The 27765-nt window shown below is 47.1% G+C and overlaps 1 protein-coding gene across 1 annotated transcript in view; it reads left to right on the forward strand.

Annotated features, from left to right (window-relative positions):
* Positions 1 to 3953: 3953 nt before the first annotated feature.
* CD58 (CD58 molecule) overlaps positions 3954 to 27765 on the forward strand; it is a 42013-nt gene continuing 18201 nt past the window's right edge. The window contains exons 1-3 of the mRNA XM_041756380.1: positions 3954 to 4153; positions 19209 to 19505; positions 27425 to 27691. Coding sequence (XP_041612314.1) covers positions 4084 to 4153; positions 19209 to 19505; positions 27425 to 27691 — 634 coding nt within the window. The 5' untranslated portion in view covers positions 3954 to 4083. The remainder of the gene's footprint in view (positions 4154 to 19208; positions 19506 to 27424; positions 27692 to 27765) is intronic.

Below are 27765 nucleotides of genomic sequence, written 5' to 3' on the forward strand. Positions count from 1 at the left end.
TTCTTTTTCTTTCTTTCTTTTTTTTTTTTAAGAAATCAAACCTTTCAAAGGCTTTAACTCGTGCTTTCCTGTGCTCTGCTGCATCCTTATCAACTTCTTGCAGCTGCTGGCTTGGCCAGGAGTCGAAATGTGATTGTTTATCTTTTGGCTGGCTATCCAGAATGGTACCATGTTAAGTCTTGCATATGACTTTTGCCTAATTTTTCTCCCAAATTCTCTCTTTCTGCCAGGGAAACATTGTAAAAAGGGAAATGGAGCGTTGTGGAAGAAGATTCCTCATCTATGCCTTTGGTGTAAATCTGCCCTAGTGTTTATATAAGCGAAGTGAAGGTACATTTTCACAAGAGGCAGGGGGCGGTTTCCATGTATGCAGGTTTAGGATCCGTGTTTTGCTCAGTTCATTCTGGGATTTTTAAGTTTCCTGGGGTGTAGTTCCAAGGTTGGCAAGAACTAGAGCCAGAATACCAGAAAGGAACCCTATGCCACATGAGCAGGCTGGATGAGCCCTCCTTTCTAAAGCTCTGGTTCATGATTATCTACAGTGACAAGCAGATAAGACTGGAGCTCTCAATACAGGCCAGAGGATGAAAAACACATCCACTCTCCTTTTGGGGGCAAGTCCTCAATATATGAATAGAGCCTCTTTGGCCCATTGCCCAACTTGGGTCTACCTTTTCAAGCCACTTTTGATTCATGAAGTCTGCTAGGCATATAAGCTCTCTTAAAAATGCTTGTAGAAGGGACAGCTGGCTGGCTCAGTCGGTAGCATGTGTCACTCTTAATCCTGGGGTTCTGGGTTTCAGCCCCATGTTGAGTGTGGAGATTACTTTAAAAAATATTTTTTTAAAAAATGCTTGATGCACAGCATTTCTCTTAATGAAAAAGCTGGCACTGTTCTGCTAGTCTTGGTCAGCAGAGCATCCAACCAAAGAAGACCTAATGAATCATTCTTTACTCGAAGGCTGGAGACCATGACCTGAGGCATACTTCTCAGCCCCATGTGACTGGGCAAAATTTTCCCCAGCCCTGCTCTGGAGATGGTTGACCGCTCCTGCTGGCTGGTCCAAACGACAGCATGGTTGCCTATCTGAAAGTTGCATCCTGTTTTGTATGACGGGGTAAGAGTCGTGCTTTGGATGTAGCTTTAGTTGGACTCCCAGTTTTGCTCCTTACTACGTGTCCTTGGGCAAGTCATGTATCTTCTCTGAGTCTCTGTTTTCTCATTTGTGAATTTAGGGACAGCAAGAAGATTAAATTAATTGGGGGTAATGCACTTAATACAAGGCCTGGCTTAGTAAGTGCTCAGCATATGTTTGCTGTTACATCACTTCTCAGTTTAAAAATATTCAGGGGCACTCTAGTGTCTAAAAGTTTGACCCTATCCTGACTTTCTCAGTTGGCCTGAGTTCCTACTAGCCCATGGCAGAGCAGAAACTTGATTTTCTCCCATTTTGTGCTATACACTGCACCTGCCTCATGTTCCAGTATCTACAGATGGTAGGGATGTTTCAAGGTAGGAAACTTCGTGCATGGTACATGACGTTTGTCCCCCGAATTTCACTGATAGAGATACCTTTAAGATTTAAGGTTATTTATTATTATTTTTTTTTTTGGTAGGCTCCACACCCAGCATGGAGCCCAACACAGGGCTTGAACTCAACAGTGCTGCATCAAGACCTGAGGTGAGATCAAGAGTTGGGTGCTCTAGGCGCCCCTAGATAACTTAAGATTTTTTTGGCTGACTTAAGAACTAATGAATCCTCACAGTGTAGTTCAGATGTCTTGAGTAGTTTGGGGATCCTGGCTTGAGGATGATGGAGATGACAGCAACAATATGGCAATTTCCCCTCTGTTTCACAACTGACAGGTTGGTGTTTGTTAGGACAGCAGGATATCCTGTTCACTGGAAGAGCTTCAGAGTTCCCTTAGCTCCCACAGCTGGGCAGGAGCAAGTCATGTGCTTCTCTCTGAAAGGGGACAGACAGGAAGGCATGTGGGGAGCTGGTTCTGGGTGTTCTTTGACAAATTTGACAGACAAGCCAATCAAGAATTCTAACCACCACTAGGCTAGGGGGCGCCTGGGTGGTTCGGTGGGTTAAACGTCTGAGGTGGGCCCAGGTCAAGATCCCCGAGTCCTGGTCCGTAGCCCCACATTCTGGCTCCCTGCTCGGCGGGGAGTCTACTTCTCTCTCTGCCCCTTCCGCGGCTCATGCTCTTTCTCTAATAAGTAAATAAAATCCTTTTTTTTTTTTTTTAAAGAAGATTAAGCACTAGGATGGTGCCTGTTGCAGCCGAGGTGGGGGGTTTTGGGGGGAGGCCCAACGGTGCGGAGCGACTAGACCCGACTTCTCAGCCCACAGCTGAGTTGGAGGAAGAGGAAAACAAAGAGGAAATTGAGAAGGGAGAAACCCAAGGCTAGGACCCCCAGCTCTGGGGAAGGTAGTGTTGGGGGGGTCGGGGGGCAGCCTAAGGAAAATGTGGCCTGGACCGCAGTGACACCGGCGGGACCGGCTGCACCAGGTAATCAGGCACGTTGCAGCAGTTGCCCCGGTGCCGGGTTTGCCTTCGCTCTACTCCCGCAGGTCGGTGACTGACAGGAGCAGCCGACTCCGGGGGGCGGGGCGGGGCGGGGCGGGGCGGGGGCCGAGGCCAGGTGGGGCGGGGCGGGGCGGCGGCTGCGGCCCGGGCTCCGAGCGCTGCAGGAAGCCTCGGCAGCCCCTCGGTGCCTGGAGAGTTCCCCCGGCACCTGGGGGCAGCTTCGCGGGGGCGGTGAGCGCGGCATCCCCGGCTACGGGGGCCTCCGTCACGTCCCAAACGTCCAGGGAAGGTGCCGGAGGAGCGCAAGGAACGGGGATAAGCCACGGGGCGCGGGTAAGCGTCTGCCTTCGGCAGGTCGTGATCCTGGGGTTCTGGGGTCGAGCCCCGCGTCGGGCTCCCTGCTTGGCGTGGAGCCTGCTCTCCCTCTCCTACTCCCCCTGCCTGTGCGCTCTCTCTGTGTCAAATAAATAAAATTCAAAATTTCAAAAATAAATAAATAAAAACGTAAGCCACTTTGGAGGAGGAGCTCCGCAGAGCAGACTGGTGGCAGCGGAACGACTCTGGGGTCCGGGTGGGCGCGCGACCGCTTTGTGGGGAGAGGAAGCAGGCGCGGGGCCGCCGCTGGACCCGCTCAGACCGGGGCGGGGCCCGAGGCCCGGGCGGGGGGCGGGGCGGGGGGGCCGGGCCGGGAGCCGAGGCCGGGTGGGGCGGGGCCGGGGGCCGGGGGACCAGCTCAGACCCGGGGGCGGGGCCCGAGGCCGGGGCGGGGGGCGGGGCCGAGCCCGGGGTGGGGGGCGGGGCGGGAGCCGAGGCCAGGTGGGGCGGGGCCGGGGGCCGGGGGACCAGCTCAGACCCGGGGGCGGGGCCCGAGGCCGGGGCGGGGGGCGGGGCCGAGCCCGGGGTGGGGGGCGGGGCGGGAGCCGAGGCCGGGTGGGGCGGGGCGGGGGCGGGGCCGGGTCGGCGCAGGGGGCCGGGGGACCAGCTCAGACCCGGGGGCGGGGCCCGAGGCCGGGGCGGGGGGCGGGGCCGAGCCCGGGGTGGGGGGCGGGGCGGGAGCCGAGGCCGGGTGGGGCGGGGCGGGGGCGGGGCCGGGTCGGCGCAGGGGGCCGGGGGACCAGCTCAGACCCGGGGGCGGGGCCCGAGGCCGGGGCGGGGGGCGGGGCCGAGCCCGGGGTGGGGGGCGGGGCGGGAGCCGAGGCCAGGTGGGGCGGGGGCGGGGCGGGGCCGGGGCGGGGCAGCGGGCCGGGCCCGGGGCGGGGGACCCGGACCGGAGCCGAGGCCAGGTGGGGCGGGGCCGGGGGCGGGGCCGGGGGCGGGGCCGGGTCGGCGCAGGGGGCCGGGCCCGGGGCGGGGCTTGGGGCGGGAGCCGAGGCCGGGTTGGGGCGGGAGCCAAGACCCGGGGCGGGGCCCGAGGCCGGGGCCGGGCGCGAGGCCGGGCGCGAGGCCGGGGGGGCGGGGGCCGGGCGGGGCCCGAGTTTGAGGCCCCCGCCAGCCGGGAGCCGATCGTCCGGGCTCAGTCCTGCCGAGAGGCCTGCGGGCCGCGCCATGGCCGCAGGGAGAGCCCGGGGCGCGGCGGCGGGGGCGCTCTGCGCGGTGTGCCTGGTGCTGCAGTTCGGTGAGTGCAGGCCTTCCCGGGCTCTCCGCGGACGGGGCCGCGCCGGGGTGGCGGGCCTCGGGGCTCGGCGGCCGGGCGGGCGCACCGAGGGGAGGCGGCTCAGCTGGCCCGGAGACCAGGAACGCAGCCCGCGGGACGAGGCGGGCCCGTGCCCGGCCGACCTGGCGCTTCAGGTCCCCGTGAGCCGTCAGGAAGCAACTCTGACCTCAGGCACGCGAACCTCCGCGGGGAGCAGGGCGGGACTCGGCTCCGGGGCAGGGTCCGACACCCCGTCGTGCCCGCTCGGGGCTCCTCCGGAAGGGTGTGCCTTGGCTGGCGTTCAGCGACTCGAAGTCGCTTGTGTCCCCGCCCCGCCATCCCCAGGGGACCGTCGCCAAGCCCTCGGACGCCCCTTCACTGCTTCCGCAGGGGCTGAGCTCTCCCAGGACCCGCCCCGGCCCCGGGTCACACTTGCGCCGACGACGCGGTTATCCGCGGTGCCCCCCGTGCGGAGGCGGGCGCAGGAGCGCGACTGCCGCCTGGTGCCGGGCCCCGCCGCCCCCCGTGCCCCCGCCGCCCTCCTCCGCCCCCCGTGCCCCCGCCGCCCTCCTCCGCCCCCCGTGCCCCGTCCCCCCGGTGCCCCCGCCGCCCTCCTCCGCCCCCCCCGTGCCCCCCGGCCCCCCGCCGGCCCCCCGCCCCCCCCCGTGCTCCCCGCCGCCCCTCCGCCGCCCCCCCCGCCCCCGCCGCGCCCCCGCCGCCCTCCCCCGCGCCCCCGCCGCGCCCCAGCCGCGCCCGCCTCTGCGCAGCTCCTGCGGGCGGAGAACCCGGCCTGGGTCAGCGACCCGCCGAGCCGCCGAGGGAAATGTCTGAATCTTTCCGGGGTCCTGAGCCGGGCGGCTGGTGCTCCTTTGCCCTCCCTTGAAAACGTCAAAGAACTCCACGTGTCTAGAACGCAGTTCATCCTTTTCCCACTCCTTCAGCCAAATAAACAGGCCCGTGAAAAAACTGCCCGTCTCCCCTTTTGCCCCCGCTCCCAAAGCCCTGCCCACAGAGTCGTAGCCAAACTCTTGGAGGGAGCACAGTACTAAACCCTTCACTACTTCTTCTTTCCTTGAGGGTTTCCTGTTGGGGCCCGCCTTGCACATGCTACGGATCAACCTTGCATCCTCATTTCTGCCTCAGCTTCCGTGGAGTGCCGTGGACCCGCGTCTGCGGAGGACAGCCTAGCGGGTTGGGGTTCAGGGATGGCACAAGTGCCTAGAGTATAAGGCGCAGAAGTAAATGGAAGTCACGCTGAGCATAAAATGCGATGGTCGTGCACGGGGAGGGGACCAAGGTCTTTGTGAAGTCAAGTATTTCTTGTAAAGCAAAGATTCCATGGAAGGAAGGATATTTGAACCTGGCCGCTGAGGATGGGTGGCGGTGTGGGCGTGCCATGATGTGGGGAAAAGATTCCCAGAGGTGGAAAAGACAGGGAAGCAGCATGTACAAGGTGAACCTGGGCAGTGAAGGGTCCCAGTCCCAGGGTCTCCAATGTCACTGGAGCATAAATGTGCCCATAGGAGCTGGAGGCCCCACCGCAGAGCCCTGATCCAAGCCCCATTGGGAGTGTGGATTATTTTCTGCAGGCAGAGAATTCTTTCTGGGCCTCACAGAATCAGAACCGTGCATTGAGGAGGAATAATCTGGCAGCAGTACAGAGGAAAGGTTGCAGCTGAGAGTAATTGGAGGCACGGATGCCATCACAGGACTCAAAGAGCTCTGAGGCTTTCCTATGCCTATGCCTATGCCGGTGGAAAGTTCTGTGAGCCTGGCTTGTCTTGGAAGACAGAGAGTACCACTCACTGGTGAGGAAGGGTAATAATAGTGTGTACTTCCTAGAGTGTGAACATCAGTCACGAACACGCTCTTACTGAGTGTCAACTATGTGTTGGGCACTGGACGTGAGACGGGCTGCAACAAGGAACAGACTTCCCTGCTTTTGTGAAGTTTACATCGTAGTTGGGGAGAGAATCAGTAACTGAATAAATGAGTAAATATGTACATGTTGGGTGGTGGTAAACATTTACTAATACAGAGATTAGTAATTTGGAGGAAAGGGGAGTGGGCACAATTTGTATTTCCTTTTAATTCTTTAAAACTTTGGAATGTTGGAAATCTTTAGAACAGTTGCAAAAAATAGTGTGACAAACACACTAACTTTTCTCCTGGAATCCCCAGTTACTAACATTTTTGACACATTTGGTTTACTTCTCTCTGTCTATACACACTTAATTTTTTTGTCTAAACATTTGAGAGTTGCAGATCTTATGACACCTCACCCTTAAATATTTCAGCATATGTCTTCGAAGAACAATATGTCTCCAGTAAGCCATGGAACCATGATCACAATCAGGAAACGCACCATTGATACAATACTGTTTTGTGATAGAGTCTATAGGCTGATCCAGGATCACACACTATATTTGGTAGTACTGCTTCTTTAATCCCCTTTAGTCTAAAACTTGCCAACTCTTTTTTTTTTTTTTTTGGTACTTATGGTATCACTATTTTTCAAAGGTCTAAATCAGTTTTATAGAATGTCCCTCAATTTGGATGATCTGTTTCCTTCTGATTACATTCTGGTTAAAACTTTCAGGACTGTTCCATAAGTGTGTCTTGTCCTTCTCTGTGCATCCCATTGGAGAGTAGATGCAGTCCATTTGTCCCATTATTGGAGACCTTAACTTTGGTTCTTTGGTGAAGGTGACCCACCAGATTTCTTTATCACACAGGCACCTGTTCCCCTTTATAAATTATATGTGGCTTATCAAGTGACACTTTGAGATTGTGTGACTCTCCTGTGCCGTGACAATCTCTCACCTGGTGTTTTAGCATCTACTGGTGATTCTTACCCAAGTCCATTAAAATATTTGTAGATGGCGGGCACCTGGGTGGCTTAGCAGGTAAGCATCTGTCTTCAGCTCAGGTCATGCTCCCAGGGTCCTGGGATTTAGTCCCACAATGGGCTCACTGCAGGGAGCCTGCTTCTCCCTCTGCCTATGTCTCTGCCTCTCTCTGTGTGTCTTTCATGAATAAATAAGTGAAATTTAAATAAAATAAAATATTTGTATTTGGCAATTTCCTATCCCTAGTTTTCTTTCTACAATATGGACATTCTTCAGTAATGGAGAGCTTTTGCATCCCCTTTTAATTTTTTTTAAATATAAGTATGGAGCTATGATATTTCTGAAGATGATATTTTTGTCATCTATTTTAATGTGTGGTGGGTGATCCAGACTTGGGCAAACGGGGACCCCTCTGTGCTTCAGTGTTCTTTGCCTTGTCTCCATCTATTTGAGAATGTCCTACTTTTTGGCACAGAAAGATGTTCTGGACTTATTTTGTACCTTTTCTGTCTCAGCCTGTAATCATTAGATTCCCTTGTTCCTTTTAGTGGGAGATGGGCTTTAGAAATCAGTATCTGGGTGCTAGTGCTCAGAGCTACAGGAGTCATGGTTTCTAGGCTATCAGTTCTTATAGCTAAGAAAGAGAGTTTTCACGAAGTCACAAGTCTACCCCGTTACGCTAAAACTAATCTAAACATGTGCTTCATCTTTCTCTTCCTTCATTCCCTGTTTCTATCTCCCTTTGCCACAGTGAGAACTCTGTTCCTTGTAGAATCAGTGTATTTTCCTAATATACATTAAAACACAAAATAGTTTCATAATTGCTGTACCAGGACCACTACCAAGCACAAAATTTACCATGTAAAGTTCAAAGTTTCTTCACAGTTCTTTTTATTCTTCCATATATCCCACTGAATATGTACAGAACACTGTCTTTTAAAGTTACTTGGATTATTTTTTTTTCCTTCTGGATGGTTAGGCTGTCAATTAAAAACATAGTGACATTAATTTGTTTCTATTCAATTTTAGGGTTTCTTCCCTTGATTTAATTTTTAAATATGTAAAATATTAATATGATTCCAATCAAACCACATAAAAAGATATACTCAGAGAAATCCTATTCCTACCCTCTCCCTCTGTCCTAACAGGTACTATTTGTTTCTTGTTTCTTTTTGTAGATACAAACAGATATGCAACAATAGTAACATACTCTATGTACTCTTTTGAACCTTGTTTTTGTGTCTTAACCATATGTCTGGATAACCATTCCATATCAGTTCAGAGATCATCCTCATTCCTTTTTTTTGTAGCTACGTACTACTCCATGATATTTCATTAAGCCACCCTACTGTCTAGTGGTTAGTGTCCTATACCGTGTAGTCAGGAGAGGGTCTCCTGAACCAGGCAACTGTCTGGGGCCGTAGTACTCCTGGCAGAGAAGCTAGCAGCAAAAACCCTGAGACAGGCTTTGGGCATTTAAAGAACTTCAAGGAGACCATGGTACCAGAAAGTAGTAGGAAATGAAGTTGTAAACACAGGGCTAGGTCCTAGAGATAAAGTTTGGTGGGCCCTTTTAAAGACTGCGACTTTTTTACTCCTAGCCAAATGGGACATTTTGGAGGATTTTGAACAGGAGTGAAATTACAATGACTGGAGCGTGTAAATGAATTATTCTGGCAGCTTCGTGGAGAACAGTCTGTAGAGAGGGGAAAGGAGGAGCAGGGAGACCAAGTGGGGAGGCCGTAGGAACAACGCAGGTAAGAAATGACTACAAAAGAGAGCGGGACAGAATGAGAGGTAGTGGGTATGTTTGGAAGGTAGAGCCAGCCTGCTGTGCATCATCAGGACACCACGTGGACAGAGCAAAGCAGTGCCAGGCAGATGGCAAAGCTGAGTGAGACCTGTTGTGTTAGCTCTGTTTAGCAGAGCCTATCTTATTCTGCTACTGCTTTTTATAGTTCCTTTATCTTGTCAGCTATCTCCCCAGCTAGATTTTCTTTCCTTGTATGCAGAGGCAAAGCCATAAACTCCTTAAAAAGTTCCTTTCATTGATTTGTCTTATTGGTTTTGTTTTTGTTGTTGTTAACAAGACAGAGTGTTAAATCTGGACATTAGGTGATACGGTGTTTGTCCAGCTTTTCTCCATTTTAAGTTACTAGGTTATCTCACATTATTATGTGAGATTTGTTCATGTTTTTTGCTACAACCAAGACTCAAAGAGTCTATGTTCTTATTTAGGAAGTAGGTAATCTAAGTCAGAATAGTGTTCTGTAGTCCTGTGAGAAAACTAGATCCATTATTATAATTGCTGTCATGAATTGAGTATATGCTCCATTCCAGGTTCCATGCTTAGTATTTTTGTTTTCATTTAATTGTCACACCAGTTTTTTTTTTTTTTTGTAGAGACTATGTTTTTAAAAGATTTTATTTATTTATTCATGAGAGACACAGAGAGAGAGAAAGGCAGAGACATAAGCAGAGAGAGAAGCAGGCTCCATGCAGGGAGCCCAATGTGGGACCCCATCCTGGGACCCGATCCCAGGACTCCAGGATCACGCCCTGGGCTGAAGGCAGACTCTTAACCACTGAGCCACCCAGTTGTCCCTACATAGAAACTATTAAAGAGGAGAGCAAAGGTTAGGTGGGGTAAGTACCTTGTCCAAGTTCATACAGGAAAGAAATGAAAGCGTGACAGAGGTCACGTCCATCTGACTCAAAATCCATCCAACCCAGGATTAGATAAGCAAACTTTATGAAGAGTTGAAGAGCCATAGGTGATCTCTCTTCTTCTCTCTCTTTTTAAGTTTACTTTTTTTTTTTTAAATAGTAATCTCTACACTCAACATAGGGCTCAAGCTCACAACCCTGAGATCATGTCACTCTTCTGACTGAGCCAGCCAGACACCCCCATAGGTGATCTCTTGTATGTGACATGTATGCATTGTCTGGAGTAATTTTGCTAAGACATGTGAAATTATATAGGACAGCATAGTTCCCAATCACATAAAATTGTTTTTTTTTTTTTTGATTGTTTTCAATATTATCATCTACAGGAGGTTGGGGAAATCTTCTTTGGGCTGTAGAATTCAGGATGGGGATTTATTTATATATTTAGGAATATTTTGTTATAGTTATACTTTATATACCCATATTTCACTCTCTAGTATTTTTACATAATCCCAATAACATGACTAATATTTATGAAAATTAACAGCAATCTCATCATATCACCTAAGTTCTACCCTTGCATGGATTTCCCCAATTGTCACAAGAATGTCTTTTTTTAAAATACCAGGGTTTAGGGGGGCACCTGGGTGGTTCAGTGGTTGAGCTCAGGTCATGATCCCGGGGTCCTGGGCTCCGCCGCATGGAGCCTGTTTCTCCCTCTGCCTGTGTCTCTGCCTCTCTCTGTGTCTCTCATGAATAAATAAATAAAATCTTTTTTTTTTTTTAAATAAATAAAATCTTAAAACAACAACAACAACAACGGAAAGAAAGTCTGCTTGCATATGTGAGGCAGGATTGTTTGCTTGCAGGAATTTTCTCTTTTGATTTCCTTTCACATTTCTTATTGAGTGCAGAAGGCTTTTTGAAGCTTTTACATGGGGATACAGCCTCTTAGACTCTGTAGTCACAAATCAAACCTGTCTCAGAACTGAAAGTGAAACCAGGATACTACCTTTTCTATTTGTTCAGAATAGTTGGGGTCAAAGAGCTAAGATACTGAGAGTGTCCCCAGAAAAGTGCTAGAAACCATCTTAGCAGTTCCTTGGAGATAAGTTTCCCATCGCCCATCCACCAGCATCAAAAGACAATGTCTCCCAGTTACTTTATAGGCACAAAATCTTCTCTTTTGACCTTTTTACTTTCTTTTTCTTTTTCTTTTTAAAAATCTTCTTGCCTGTGTGCCCTTTGGTCTTTCTTTTCCTTCTTAGCTGCTGCTGGCTGTCTGGTGAGCTCTTAGCCTAAGGACTCTGGGGCTCCAATGAAAACCAGTGGAAGTAAGGAGAACTCTTGCCCAGAATCCCTGAGATAAGTTCATGTCTGCTCTCTGCCTCCAACTGGGAACCCCTAGTTCATAGGTCTATCTTTTGTGACCTTGACCATGTATAGATCTGAGGGAACCAAATTATTTTGGTAGGCTTGTTCTCAAGACCCATTTTGGGTCCTAGTGGATTTCACTTCCTTTTCATAATGTTCCCTAAAATGTCTGTTGTGATTAGTGTCTGAATTTCCACCAAGCTCACTGCCGTGTAGTTTCTTGAACATTTTTCCCCTGTAACAGTTAAAAACTAGGGGAAAAAATGCCATTTTATATACACATCCAGAAAATAAGAAATGCAGATTAATAAGAAACTAATAAGGCAAAAAAAAAAAAAAAAAAGAAAGAAACTAATAAGGCTGTGTCATCATAAATTAGTTTCTCAACACCATGAACCGAATAACCTGGAAATAGAAGGAATTATAAAGAAATTCTTCATGGAATGATCAATTGTGTATAGAAATACCTTGAATCAGGCTTCCGAGAACAGATTTGAAAAGACTCAGAGTCTTAAATAGCTCTAGTAAAGACTTTATTCCTCTCAGATATATCCTCCAACAAGAACATGTGGCTTTTGAGCCTAATGAGTTCACAAACGTGCCTTTTGAGCAGGATGGTAGGTGGGTATCTTGAAAGGATAGGCTGGCATAGTGCTAACAATTAGAAATATAACATGAAATTGACAAAATTGGTTTTGATAATCTATTTTATTTAACCTAATATAGCCACAATATTTTCATTTTCAGCATGTAGTTGATATAGAAAAAATTAATGAGGGATTTCACATTCCCTTTTTTCATATTAAATCTCCAGCGCCTGGTGGGTATTTATACTCATAACCCATATCAATTTGAACAGACCACATTGCAGGCGCTCGTGAGTCAAGCGTGACTGGTGGTGTGTTGCTGCGGCCCACTGTGCAGATTGAGAGGGAAAGGAAAAGGACTGTAAGCACAGGGAGTAAAAATGGGGAATACTTCAGCATGACGGAAGATAGAAAAGCTCAAAAGGAAATTGATTTAGTTGGTTCCAACATCTCCATTCCAGATGAGCTCAGTCCAGGAGGCAAGGAGTAGCTTGACGACTTAGAGCACACGCGAGGCAGTTTCTGGGACCAGGGGGGCCAGGGGGCTTAGCACCTGCTGAGATTCAGGTGGCTGCCATTTCAGGCTGAAATCAAGGAGACAGGGAAGCAATGGTGGTGTAGCTGAGAGCAGTAGATTCGTGTCTTTAGCAGTCCTGACAGCATGGATCCTTGCCTAAGTCTGGACAAGGGTGGAATCGACAAAAGAAGCATCTCACTTGGTGGCTCACAGTGCAGGCTCTGGAGCCGGCTGCCTGTGTCCGGATACCAGCTCCGTCCTGACCTGCTGAGTGACCACAGTCAGCTTCTGAACCTCTCTGAGCCCTGGTTTCCTCATCTGTAACCTGGTGGCTCCCATGCTTTGGAATGTTCTTAACTCTATCCTCAAGCTCACACCCTCACTTTTTTCTTTTTTTTTTTTTTTTTTTTGCCCAAAGCTCATTTGGAGTGGGTTTATGAAGAAAGAGCTAGCATTGTACTTCCTTGAGTAAAAAGATACCATTTCTTCTTTATGATCTACATACCAGAAGAGCCCCAAAACTGGGGCATGGGATCTGACCAATTTGAGAGTATCTCTAGCCCTGACAGATGATTTGATATCAGACTTTTTAGGAGAGTGGCCACTCCTCTGTATTGTAAACATGTTTATATGTGTGTAGAGGGAGACTTTGTCTCCCAAAGTGCCACCACTTTCATAACTCCAGGTAGATGTCAGCTGAGAGTGTGCCATAATGCTGAGGAGAAAGGCTGTGGTCACAACCCACCCCTGCCCAGAGAAGAGACTCATCTGCTCACTTGGGCTCAGAATGCCCCCAGACCCTGCTGTCTTCACGCTTGAATGCATCTCTAACTGAAATAACGTTATCATGTTGAATGTGGGGAAGGAGGAAATACCAAGATTTATATATTTGGGTACTGAAACTTGTAGGGGATTTTTTTTCATGAAATGAATTTTTATCTTAACTGTTAATATCAGCAGGCGATCCTTAAAAGATATTTTAGCAAGAGAAAAATACTCTAAAATCACATTGTTCACTTCTAACAAATGGCACCAGTAAACAAATGGCATCTCCTCAAGCCCAGCTAGGGGCATGACCTTTGATCATTGATCAGGAGCTGACATCCTGTAGGGGTACGAGCTTACCAGCTTACCGGGTGCAGAAGTAGAGGAAGCCTAGTGAAGCCTGAGGGGGAACAGGAGGCAGAAGGGAGCTTCTTAAAAAGAATAGTGGTGGGGTAGAGATGGGAAGGGGATCCTGCAGATCCTCCAGTCTGGCTCTGGTGCTGATGGCAGGCACCAGGGGAAGGGTACCAGTTCACCTGCACGGGGGTGGGGAGATGTCCCAGGCCACTTAACTTTTCAGTGCCCATTGAATATCTTCACCACTCCTCGCTGAGTGTTCAAGTCCCTCTTGTCCCTATGTCACATCTCTCATAGTACCTGCCATTACCTGTGAGGAGTGTACACTGTTAGGCCTTCCCTTCAACTTAGTTTCTCGTGGTCTCCAATTATGAAGCCCTGTCCCATGTCCCTTCGTCATACCTGAAGTCACTTGCAAGCTGCAACACCCCCATCACAAAACTCAGGTTGCCACTCTTGGGGATTTGGGTTTATCACTGTCTTGCTCATTCTAAATAAACTTCAATTTCCTCATGTATATGAAGCCGGGGGCCCACGGGGGCCACAGACTCTCATTCTCTCAGGACTCCTCAGGCCCTGACATTCAGTGATTTGGGGACTGCCAAGCTTGGTGCCTCACCTGCAGGTGTCCAAGACGCTCTTGAGTCTCACAGAAGAGCAGTCCCAATACATTCTAGAGACTGCATTCATAGAAATCCTGTATCATGTCACATTTTTGATAGCCTTATGCCACAGAGCAGGCCAAATAAGAAACAGTGTTTACAAGCATTCCGGAGTCAGGCTGTCTAGGTGCAAATCCAGTTTTACCACTTCCTGAGCAAGTCACTTAATCATTGTGTGCCTCAGTTTCCCCATCTGCAAAAGAGGTTCAAAAGTCACATCTACTTTAAGAGGATTCACTGGGTACATATTTATAGAACTCTTCCAACAGTGCCTCACAGATAGTAAGTACTATACAGGTGTTCCATTACTAAGAATATCAGCCAGTCTCAATCCCAAGACCCAAGGGAAAACACGCAGAGGAATTTGTGGCTGGGAGTGGGGAATCCCTCCTCTTTAACTCAGTAGTTATGGTGACCATATTTTCTAAATAAAAAATCACGACACTTCACTGCAAAATCTTTGGGTTCTGGTTCTGACTTCAACCACATAAGAGGAATTATCAAAATTGGGTGTGGTGATGATGTTTTGTAAGGAGGCTGCAACAAAATATTTGGAGGTGGAGTTCTTTTTAGATATATGATCCCTCTATTGGTGTTCGGTACCCTCATATCTTTAAAGGATCACTCAATATTCTTCAAAACAAAACAAAACAAAACAAAACAAAATGCTGAGTAGCATGGAATGTCTGTTTAGGCAACTGCTATTACCTTTTTTTCTCTCCCTCTACCTGTTTTTGAATGGTGAAAGCTCACACCATGCTCAGTTGTCACACAGCCAGAATCCCGTACAAGGCAGGCTTTGATGTGGCCTGACTTCCTCAAAGAAAAAGAGGGAAAGCCCTATTGAAAGCCAACTTCATTTCAACCACTGTGTAAAGACCCTCAATCTTATTCAAACCTCAAAACAATCGTTTGTGGTGGGTGTTATGATTTACATTTACAGCTGAGGGAGCCTAGTGTAGGAGGGTTTTGAGAGTTCCACAGGCCCATCTGCCAGAGAGTCTGGGCACTTACCATTCTGTCTTCCTGGCATGGGAAGTTGGCATCCTCTTCTGTCCACTCCGTTATCAGCAAAGCAACAGGCTCATTGTTGATTCCTTTCCTTTGCTGCTGTTTGTGTGCAAATTCATTCGTTCGTCGTTCATTCATTCATTCATTCATGGTGTGTGACCTTTGAGAAACAACTTACTCCTCCTTCTTCCCTATTCTTCTTATTCACTGGCAATTATTTTATCAGTAACTTACTTTGCAGTTAGTCTTAGAAGTGCAATGGAAAAGACTTTACTGTGGGAAGGGAATGATAGTAGCCACTATGAATGTGATGATCCCCAAATCTGTATCCTCTCCTGTGAGCCCCAGACCTGTGCCACTCACAGTCTCCAAAATTGAAAAATATGATCTTCTAGCCCCAGCCTGGCCCTTCTCCATGTCCCTGTCTTAGGGAACACCACCACCACCCACCTTGAGGAAAAATCATAATCCAGATAACAGAAACTTCTATAATATACAAGGATCTCATAAACTTTAATGAGAAAAAGATAAGCAACCCAATGGGAAAAAAAGGCAAAGGATACAAAAGGACAACTCTCAAAAAAGGAAATCCAGATTACCAACAAGCAGAGAAGATGCTTAAATTTCTAGAGGTCAGGGAAGTGTAAATTCAGACAACAATGAGATGTCACTTTATGTCTGATAATTGAATGTGAAAACAAAATCACTGGATGCTTGCAGAGTGTAAGGGAAAGGTAACTCAGGTGTTAAGTTAGGATGGAAGTATAAATTGCAAATGCAAGCAGTGTGGCAGCTTCTATTAAAATAAAGGATCTAAAAAAATAAAATAAAATAAAGGATCTATTTGCCCTTTAATTCAGCACCACTCCTGGGACATTGTCCCACAGATCTGAAACCAAAAATGCACAAGAACCTATACACAGAAGTAGTTATAACAGTTTTTGCAAAACGAGAAACTAGGGACCAAAGGGGTGTTCAGCAGTAGTGGATGGCTAATTAATTATGGTTCATTCGTACCCTGGAATAATATGTAGCCATTAAAAAGAATAAAGTCTTGCCATGCCAGTGGATTTGGTGTGACTTTTATGAGGTATTCTTTTTTTCTTTAAGATTTTATTTATTTATTCATGAGAGACACAGAAAGAGAGGCAGAGACATAGGCAGAGGGAGAAGCAGGCTTCTTGCAGGGAGCCTGATGTGGGACTCGATCCGGGAATCTGGGATCACACCCTGAGCCAAAAGCAGACGCTCAACCGCTGAGCCACCCAAGCCTCCCTTAAGAGGTATTCTTAAGGGGGATCCCTGGGTGGCTCAGGAAGCCTGCTGTGGGACTCGATCCGGGAATCTGGGATCACACCCTGAGCCAAAGGCAGACGCTCAACCGCTGAGCCACCCAAGCCTCCCTTAAGAGGTATTCTTGAGGGGGATCCCTGGGTGGCTCAGCGGTTGAGCGTCTGCCTTTGGCCCAGGGCGCGATCCTGGAGTCCCGGGATCGAGTCCCATGTCAGGCTCCCGGCATGGAGCCTGCTTCTCCCTCCTCCTTTGTCTCTGCCTCTCTCTCTCTCTCTCTGTCTATGATAAATAAATAAATAAATCTTTAAAAAAAAAAAAAAAGAGGTATTCTTGATGGGAAAGGCAAAGGTGCAGAGAAGTATGTATAAGACCATTTTGTTAAACCATGACAAGTTCCATATTATATGTAAGGAGGTATATATGTATGAATGTATATATATATATATGTATGTGTATGTACATATGTGCATTATACATGATACATCTTTGTCTCTAGTTGATGATATGAGCAGGGAGGAAAAAAGCAAAGTGTATATTCTGAATCGTTAATGTAGATTACCAGACTGAGGATGCTTATAGGGTTTGGGGGTAAGGTGTGCACACACACGCGCACAGGCCAGAGAAGACTGTGCTAAATGCATATATTACCATTCTGCATCTGTATAAAATTATATCTATGTGTCTATGTATATTTTGTTTTTAAACACATTTTTAAAAGAAAGAATTCATCTTATTTTGTCACCATCCTGTCTAAAACTCTTTGGTAGCATTCTCTTCTCAACATAAAGGGCAAAATTTTGTCTGAGGCCTTGCAAGACCTGGCCCCTGCCCTTGTATGTTGCCCGCTGGCACCTCTTGTCTTGTGGCATTGCCTTCCTGCCTCAGGAGCTGTTGTCCCTAAGCAAGGAGCTGCCCCTGTCCACTTGGTGGGGCTCACTGCTCCTCATCCTTCCCAACCCTTCCCTCACCCCTCATGGGCTCCCTCAGTGGATGCTTTTACTGACACCCCATGCTTCTACTTGCTGGCGCTGACCACAGTGTTTGTCTAATTATTTGGATCAGGTCAGACGTCCCTACCAAACCGTAAGCTCTGAGAGAGGGCAGGGACTGCATCTGTCTCTTCTGGGATGGGAGAAGCTGCCACATAGTAGAGCTACCCAGTGAGTATTTCCAGAATGAGTAATGGGACAGAGCTGCTGTGAAAGCGGGGCTGAACGGAGAGTCAGGAAATCTGTGTTCTGGTCCCTCTGCTGCCATCACCTTGCCAAGTGACTTCGAAGCCTGTTTTGCTCACCTGTGCAGTTGGTGCCACTACTGCGATGTGTGTGCTGAGCATTAAAAAGCAACGAGGGCTGCTGGTGTATTACTGCGGGCAGACTCCCTTCATTGGTGGAGATGGGTTCTAAAAATCCTCGCAACAGACAAATAGGAGACGTTTACTTCTTGTTTGAAATTACTGAACACTGTGGCCTACAATTGGTCTATTTAATAGTCTTAATTTTTTTCCCCATGCTCTTTCAATTACCCTGATTGCTACTAGGCAAAAATGTCAATCAAGTTTTAATTTATCTTTAATGTCTTTCCCTTAACGGCTGCTCTTCTCTTGTAGCAAGAAAGTCAAGTCTGGAACCAGATGTATTTAAACCCATTCTGGGGTTTTGAGAATATCCCAATCTAGTGGTGGTAGGAAATATTTAACAAGTAGATTGGTGCAGAGTGGGGAGGAGTCTGAGCTTGAAGCATTAGTTCCTTTGCTGTAAATACTCCCACCATGTGGATTTCAGGCTATCAGCCAGGCTTGGCTGAATGAGGCAGAGACACCAACAGTTGGCTCATGAGGGACAATTGGAGCCAGCTCCCCCACACACCCCATGCCACCAAACCTAGTCTCGTACCCTTAGTCTGTATCTTGCCCCCCTGGCTTGCTCCCCAGTTCTTGTTTCTGATCTAATAGTCCCTGAGTCAGCCAAGAAAGATGCCTGACCAGCACGTTACCTCCTCCTCCTCCTCCTCACCCCTCCCCACAGTCACTAAACCCCCTGGCTTTCCCTCCCAAGCTGCTCTAGAGTCTGCCCTCCTGTGAACCCTGTCCACCCACACCCTGGCCTGGCCCCTCCAGTCTGCCACCCTCTCGTTGCTCTGGCACTGACTTCGATTCTGGTTTCCCTGCCTGCATGCCTGTCCCCAGCAACCACTGCCAGCCCTGCCGAAACTTAAATTACATCATGCCAGCCTTGTGGCTTTCCCTTGTCATTAGGATCCATTCCAAACCTTCAGCAATGTCTTACCTGACACCCCCACACCCCCACTTGCATACACTGTGACCTGGCCCCGCCTACCCCCTCCAGGCTCATCCCCTACCTGTGACCCACTTGCTCTGTTGTCTAGCCATTGGGAGCTGCTTTTATTTCCACAAACACACCAGCTTCTTCTTGGCTTTTTTTGGAGGCGCTGCTTCCTCTATCACTATAATTACCTCCCCTCCACCCCACCCCACAGCCCTCAGCTGGCCCCTCCTGCCCTTTGGGGATGGATGCCTCCTTGGGAGTGTCAGCATGACTTCCTGGGGAATGCACTGGATGGGGTGGCTTCCCAGGCCTGCTTTGTCTTCCCCACTCAGCAGGACCTCTTGAGGGCCTGGAGTGACACCTGTCTGGTTGGCTGTCATGTTGGCAGTGCTGCCCTCAGTACCTAGCAGGGACTCGGTGCTCCATCAAAGCTGAATCCATGTCTTGCTTATGTGGACCCCAGTGCCCCCATGAGAAAGTATACTCCCCAGTGGTCACACATATCCTACTTGCTGTGTTTTCTCTTGGCAGCCAAAAGTATAGGTGATGAGTCATTTTTACTGATAAATTTACCCCCCCACACACACAAAGAACATCTTGGAGGATAGGTTTCTGTCTTCAATAAAGTTGTGTTGTTTTCCCTAACCAATTTCTTTTTCCCTCCTAGACTCCATCAGCTCTAATCCTGGGCCAGTGTTTGGAGCTGTGAATGGGAACGTAACTTTCTATGCATCAAGCTCTATATATTTCCCAGAGATCCTGTGGAAAAAAAATATGGATAAAGTCATTGAATGGGAAGAATACCATGGCAGCAGAGCTTTCCCACCTTTTGTAGGTAGAGTTCACCTGAACACCATGTCAGGTGACCTTACCATCTTCAATCTAACGTCATCAGATGAAGATGAGTATGAAGTCGAGTTTTTAGGCACTGCAGATGACATGAAGTTCACTCTGCTTGTACTTGGTGAGTATTCCATAAATTTATTTGTTTATGACGATGCCTTTCCAACTCTTTAAAGAGACTAACACTACTTAATGGTTTATGAGAAATGAGAAAATTTGATCTCGTAGGCTGTCAGGGTGTTCTTCTCTGTTTGGCACACAGAGAAGTGTCATTGTGTCATCCCCAGTGTCATTCCCCTGGTCATCCTCCGAGTGGGAGAGGATGTGACTAAGGTAGAGGGAGCAGCCCCAGCTGGGCAGAGCTGCTGCCAGCAGCAACACTTATCTTACTAGGAATATTCCGGAAAGGGATGTAGTGGTAGCCATGAACTCAGAACTCGTTGAGCTCCATGGAGAGGTGATGCTCTAGAAATTAGAGTTCCTGCTTCCACCTGCATCACACCCCAGGGAGTGGATTTGTTTTTTCTCCTATGTCACTTTATATGGGAATTGGAGATAGCGTCCACGTTCCTCCATGCTACTCATGGATGTTTCCAGATCATTCTTCTTGTTGTTGTCATTTATAGGCTCATGGGTACATCCCAACATTTCTGGATCATTCGGTTGCCTGGCTCACTTTTGCAGTTTCTGATGTTCCTACTGTCATAATTCTTAGTGATTATGATATTTAAATATTAAATTCTACTGTCCTGGCTTTTGAGTCCCTGATCCCTCTCCTGTGATGGTCGTGTCCTCCATCCCCCCTCCCGCCTCCCCCCACCATGGATAGAACCTAGAAGTTGTCATTACCACTCATTCTAAGCCCTCCACTGTATCATGCCAGGTGTCCCAGTCCTTTCTGAAGCTCTCTTCCCCTGCTTCGCTGGCTCTGCCAGTCCTTCGCCTCACATAGCCCCCTGTCCTCCTTAGGCAGCCCGAGTGTGCTCACTCAGGGGACCTACTCATTGCAAGACCTGCTTAGTTTCCTCATTCCTTTTCTGTGGGTCACACTCCGATGGCCTGTCCCACCGGGTCCAGCCCAGTGTGCTGTCTATTCTAGTCTCACACACTGTGGCTGTGGAGAAACTCATCACCCCGCAGAGCCCCACACTTGAGTTTCTGATTACTTGCCTCAATCAAATCCAACATGTCCCCCAGCATCCTAGCAATGATATTTCCTCTCCTCAAGCCTTGAACACACCCTTCTCCAGATCCACTCCTCGACTGAAGGCTTTGCTTCTTGTTCACTGAGAGAGAGAGAGGCCCTCAGGGGAGAATTTCCACAGGCTGCCCACCCTCTGCCTTCCTGCCTCCCTGCCTGCCCTTGAGACTGTGTACCATGCTCACAGGCCAAGCCCTCAGCTGTGCCCTGAGCCCTGTCTCCTGTCATGGCTCTTGGGGACATCACCCTAGTCATTCACTTGCACTGTTCCTGTAGCAGTGTCCTCCATGAACTGCCAGCCTGTCCCTACCAGAATGCCCTGCTCTTCTTTTCCAGCTGTTACCCACTTGCCATGTTGAGTTTATAGAAAATCTCCTTGAAGGGTTGCTTTATAACTGCTTCTCTCCTACTCACTTTTAATCCACTCCAAACAGGCTTTTATTCCATTACTGTACCAAAAACTCTTGATCTCCTCATTCATGAAGCCAGTGATCCATTCATGCTCTACCCACATCTTTCTTGCCCACTCAGCAGCATCTGACATAGCTGACCACTCCGTCGTCTTTGAAACACGGCCTTCTCTCAGCATCCAGGACACCACGCTATTCTGGTTTTCTTTTAACTCACTAACTGTTACTACTTACTTCCTTGCCGGTTCCCTCATCCTGCCAACCTCTTCACACTGGAGACTCTAAGACTTAAGCCACCCTTCTCTGCTTGCATTCACTCCCAGGTGAGTGAGCTCATCCAGTGTCAGGGCTTTAAATATCATTTGGATGCTGATAATGCACAGATGGGAGAGCTCTTGCCTAGAGCCCCACTGAGCTCCTTACGTGTTTCTGACTACTTAGTTTCTATCTCCACTTGGATATTTATCTAATTGGCCTCTCCAATCACATGGCCAAAAGTGAGCTCATCAACTTTCCCTTAAAGCCTGTTCTTTCCCAAATTTTTCCCCTGCCTTGGTTAATGGCAGCTCCTTCCTTTCAGTTGCTTGTGCTAAAACCTTGATGTCATCCTTGACACCATGTTTCTCTTCCTCTTTCTCTTGAACACCATGTTTTCTCCACCAGGAAATTTTATTGGTTTCATAGATCCTAACCACCTCTCACCACTTCCTCCAGTGCTGATCCAGGGCTCCTTCATCCTCATCTGGAGGAGTGCAGTAGCCCCCTAATTGGTCACTCAGCTTCCACCATTGTCCACTTACAGAAGACATTTTGTGTTATTTTTAAATTTAATTAATTTTGCCCTGTTTTATTGAGATGTAATTGACATATATCACTATATAAGTTTATGGCATACAGCATAATGGTTTAACTGACATATCTTATGACCACAGTTTATTTTTAAACACAAGGAGCCAGCATGATCTTAAAACAGAAGTCAAAGCATGTCATTTGTCTGCTCAGAATTTTCTAGTGGCCCCAGCTCACTCTGAGTTAAAGCTAAGACCTATAGTGGCCTGCAAGGCTGTATGAGATCTGGCATCCATGACCTCTTCTTTCTGTTCTTGGGCATCCTAGTGTTGCTCTTGACTTTGGTTGCCTTTTCTGTGCTGCCCCTCAACATTCACAGCTGAACTGGTATCCATCTCCCCCGCTCTGTGGGGTCCCAGGTTCACTGTTTTCTCCTAGAAGAAGGTATCATTCTAGCCTTCCCTTCTCTGTGCCAAAGGTGTTTTAGAAAGGTCCAACTGGTAGCAAAGTATGTAAGATGGTCTCCAGGGGCAGAGAAGAGGCAGAAAGTCCAATGTCAAAGTTCATGTCTGAGCACTTAAGTCTTGTCTGAGGCCATCTCAGTGGAAAGGGATGGGGTGATAAACTGGTAGAACAGCTATTATTCACCAGGTCACCTGCCTGGTCTGCTGGAGACATTGGAAGGAAGAGATACTTTCTCTTCTGTTCATCATTATAGCTCCAGAGCTCAGCAAGGGACATCAAGAGGTACTAGGTATTCCATAAATATTTATTATAGCAATGAAAGCAATCAAACCAGGTGACTGCAAGGTGAGAGGTGCAGACAACAGAAATGGGGGTGCTCAGCCTGGGTGGCTGGTTTGTCCAGAAGATGATCAACTCCATTTAGAAGAGTGAGGTGTGTTAAGGTGTACAGGCATGCCATTAAAGGAATCAGTGGATGCCTTTGAAGAAGCAGAGTTTTTAAAACATGCACGTTGGTGATCTGGCCATATATAGAGCCAGCAACTCAAAAGATTGATTTCAAATTTAGATAATAATGGAATGCATTTTAAGAGCCCTTGCATAGAGTTTGTAGAACTGAGTTCAAACTTTTGAATACATTTATCTTTTTAAATTTGATGAAATGAAAAAAAAAAAATTTGATGAAATGTTTAAAAACAATTTGATTTTTTAAATTCCATGGTAACTCAACTAAGGTACTTGATTTCAGGAGTCAGACCAACTGAGTAGTCCCTAGAGACCCTAATTAGCAAAGACCTGCAGAGCAGCAGAGTCCAGGGGAGGTGAGTTTGATCAGGAGACAGTGATCTGGGCAGCATTAAACGTGGAACCTCAAGTCCTGGCTTGAGATTTTAGCCTCCAACAGTGGGGAGCCACTGTATCCGGTCCTGGAACAGAGAAGTGACCTGATGAAATCTATTTTCAGATGATTAATTAGATAGTAGGTATTTATGGTGGATTAGAGAGAGGGGACATCAGGTTGGAAGCTACTACAATTTTCTAGGGAGATAGGTGTTGCTAGTAGATGTTGGGAAAAGAAAGAAAGAGAAGACACTTCTAAGAAAGAGTCAAGCAAATTTAGATTTGGTTATAAAAAGATATAAGGTGACTCAGGATTGCACACCTGAATGACAAACGATTGGTCATACTTTTCTTTTTCTTTTTTTTTTTAAATGAGGAAGGCCTACTTCCTTCAGGGTGTATTAATACTTAAGTGACTTGGTAATCTTCCGGAGACACCAGGCCTAATGGGAGATTTTCAGAAAGGATATTTTAGACAGGGGGGTTTCCTGGCACCTCCTAAATTCAGGCCATCTACTTCCTTCTGTGTGTAATTTGGTATTTGGTTTCCTTCTTCCCTCAAAATCCCCTTCAAATTTCCACCGTCGACGTTTATTAGTTCTTTCTCTTATTAGTTGCCTTGAAGATAGTGATGTTCATATAAGTGGAATTAACTGTTCTTCCTTAAATGACCTGAAGTGGTATAACTGTTTATTAAAGGTAATAGAAGTAAACAAATATCATCAGATATGTGTAAGCAATTCTCAATCTTAAAGAGTAGTAGTGAGCTGAGTTCATTAATTATAAATTGGCTAAGTTATCTTAAGGATGAAGTAAGTACATTTCCTGCCAGTTTGATGCTGCTTAAGGTACAGAGATAATTATTTGTTAGAGATAGCTGTGGAAGTCCCAGGGGCAGTGAGAGAATGTAAGGATTATAGACAGAAAGACTAGAGTTGTAGAAGCTGTGCCCCAGATGCTGCAAGAAGGTTTGCATGCTTTTCTTCTTTTTCATGCTTTTTTTCTTTTGCATGCAGGATCAGTTCTTCCAGCAACTGTGGTAATGAAACCACCAGAAAGAGCACTTGTATAGTTAAGTGAGCTCTAACAACACAGAAAATCATGCTAGCTCTTCCCCTATGCCCTTTCAAATTATTTTCATATGCCACTAGACCTTTACAATATTTTAGAGTATTATATTCCATTTTGCAGATGAAAACGACACAGATTTAGCAGTGGGTTTCTCCCTCTGTAGGACAGGAGGCCTGGGCTGGCTGATTTCTCAAATGTGTTCCAGCTACCACAAGAGCTGTGGGCCAAGTGACACAGCCAGCCAAAGCAAAAGCTCACACCTGCCAACTCCTGGTTGTATCACAACGCTCGTGGTTGCCTTCTCGCCGTGTGCTCTGTTAACAGCTGACATGCCTGTGCCACGCACTGCATGTTAATCCATGTGTCACTTACTACCCATCTCCCCTCATTTCATCCTCATCTCCATTGTGAAGGGGAGACATTATTTGTTTCTTTTTTTTTATTTTTTTTATTTATTTATGATAGTCACACACAGAGAGAGAGAGGCAGAGGGAGAAGCAGGCTCCATGCACCGGAAGCCCGACATGGGACTCGATCCCGGGTCTCCAGGATCGCGCCCTGGGCCAAAGGCAGGCGCCAAACCGCTGCGCCACCCAGGGATCCCCATTATTTGTTTCTTAATTGTACAGGAAAGGAAACCTAACCACAGGGCAGGTTAAGTAACTTGCCCAAGGGCGTCTGGCTCTTCCTGGTAAAGCTCTGGTGTGAACCCAAGCAGTCAGGCTCTTGAATCCAGGCTCTCAGCCACCACACCATTCCTTTTCGGAGAGGAGCTGATTGAAGAATTTACATTTTATACAGTAGAGAGAATAATTGGGAAACTGTCTCCCTGAATTTATCCATCTATCCAGCCATCCCTCCATCTATTCAACATATGTTCTCCTTATTGAGGAGCTAACTGTGTGCCTTGTGTCATGTCAGGGCTTATGTGTAAGAGGTGAGTAGTATCTAGTCTTTACCCTCCAAAGATGCACAGTCTGAGGGGGTTCATGAGGCACCTCTGTTTAGTTCAGAAAGTGTTTTGTGTGTGTATGTGTGTGTGTGTGTGTGTGTGTGTGTGTGTTTTAAAAGATCTTATTTATTCATGAGAGACACAGAGAGAGAGGCAGAGACATAGGCAGAGGGAGATAGGGGCTCCTTGCAGGAAACCCACTGTGGGACTTGATCCCCAGACCCAGGATGACGACCTGAGCCTAAGGCAGGTGCTCAGCCACTGAGCCACCCAGGCGTCCTTATTCAGAAAGTGTTTAATGAAATGCTAGACATTGGCTGAACCAGATCAATTAACTAGAATCTGTTAATTGAACACAAGGAGCACCTTCTCAGTATCTGTATTTTTAATACAGAGCCCTGGTGGCTTCTCGTGCCCATTAATATTTGAGAAATGCTTCTGTGGAACATTTCCAAGGAACTAGAAAGCTCAGTTGCAGGACTCTGAGAATTGTTCGGCTCGGGTGCAGTGACAGGCATAAGTAAATACAGAACCTGGAACCATCCCTTCAGTTTCTCAGCTGCACCGAGACACACAGGGCTGTGAGGAAGTGCTTCTGGGGCTGCTATGGGCGTGTGGTTGGCAGGGCGGCCTGAGGAGGCCGAGGGAGGAGGGCTCAGGCTTTCTAACTTTGACCCAACGAGAACAACTCCTTACTCTTTTGAAGACTGCTGGTCTATTGCTTACAATTTAACTTGGAGAAATTCTCCATTGCTTACTTTCAGGCAGCAAGTAACAAGTTATATGAGCTAGAGTAGACCTAACAGCTCAAGAAGTCCCAAGCAGAAAGGGAAGTTATGGATAACTTAGGTCTCTAACCGGGTGTGTTACTTAACCAAGTGTGAAAGAAGTCTAGAGAAGATGGGGGCGAGGGGGAGGGGAGAGGAGTTGAATATTTTCAACTAGATTATTAGATTATTTTATTGTTTTATGTTTTTAAAGATTTTATTTGTTTATTTGAAGAGAGAGCAAGAGAGAGAGCAGCATAGTAAGTGAACGGGGAAGCAGCAGGGGGTTGGGGTAGGCTCCCCAATGAGCAGGGAACCCCATGTGGGGCCCCATCCTGGGACTCCCGGATCGTGACCTGAGCCGAAGGCAGATACCTAACCCAATGAGTCACCCAGGCACCCTAGATTATTTTAGATTAATAATTAGAACATAAGCATTCCTTTGCCTTAGAAAATATCATTTTAAATAGCAGCATAGTAAGTATTCCATCATCTTGATAAACATGAATTTGCTTGAATTTGCTTTTTTAGTAGATGTTCACAATGCGTTGAAATTTTATTTATGCAAATGCCACACATGACCATTTCCCAGAGAGACCATGTATTTGTTTTCTCGAATTTCTCATGGTTAGTTTTTGGGGCAAAGTAGAGATGCAGGAAGGCATGTGAATTAAATAAACAAATGTCTAATGGGATAAACTAGCATTGTGGTTCTTAATTCATCCTTGCAGGTTCAGGCTGCTGTAGCCAGTAGGGAGCATTTGCTAGAGAAAGGCTGGGCATGGGGCTTCTAGCCTGACAGGTGTGTGACAGGTACCATCCCCTATTCTGCCGATTAGCAGAGCCTGCTCAGAGTACGGCTCCACCATACGTTTTGCAAACACTGTAAGTCAGATATCTTAGTATACGTGCTGCCGAAGCGAGCACAGTTAGTCAGATATCTTTTGGAGGTAAACGTTTTTAGATTTTAGAGAGGTAGTATAAACTCCCCTATGTATGTTAAGAAGCACCCCACTTAGTTTTGAGGACCACCTCATACTCAGGCACAGGAATATTTTTAGTACAACATGATAATGAATATTTGAAGTAAGTGAGAAAAATATGGGGCACCTGGCCAGCTCGGCCAGTAGAGCATGTGACTCTTGATCTCAGGGCCATGAATTAAAGCCCCACAGTGGGTGTGGAGCTTACTTGAAAAATAATAAAAGAGAAATAAAAAGGAAATAAGTGAGAAAAATACAAACTATTAAATCCTCATGTCAATTCAGATGAGGATTTGCAGCTGAGTGACTCTTGTTATCTTGTGTAAAATCTTTTGGTTTTTGGAATTGAGGATAAGGGATTTGGTGCCTGTATGTATTCTGAATTTGAGCAGGTAAATCTGAGCCAGAAGAAGAGAATTCTCTCCCTTTGATGCTCAAGGAGGTGGTCTGTTTGTCTTTTCAAGTTCATAAGGAAACTGGAAGCTCTTCATACATTTGTATATGATGAGTCTAAATTACTCTTTTCTGTACTGAATATTACATTTCTTTTTTTGTCCCCCAGATCCTCTTCCAATTCCAACACTAAATTGCACGTCAACTCTTGAAGATATTATAGTCCACTGCAAGATCCCAGAATCTTATAAGAGACATACAAACTATACGGAGTACTCATGGAGTTGCTTTCCAGCACAGTGTATAAATACTTCCGATCCCTCTGAAGTGCTTATTAAGAAGAACAATGATCTCTCACAGAAAATACAATGTATTATTAGCAATCCATTATCCAAACAGATATCTTCGCTCGTTTTAGCAACTTGTGTCCCACCTGGTGAGTAAATAACCAAACGTGTCATGCAGAGATACTATATACAAGTGGGGCCCAGGGACTGGCCCCTGACACTC

Source organism: Vulpes lagopus, chromosome 5 (assembly GCF_018345385.1).
Source record: "Vulpes lagopus strain Blue_001 chromosome 5, ASM1834538v1, whole genome shotgun sequence".
Taxonomy (NCBI): domain Eukaryota; kingdom Metazoa; phylum Chordata; class Mammalia; order Carnivora; family Canidae; genus Vulpes; species Vulpes lagopus.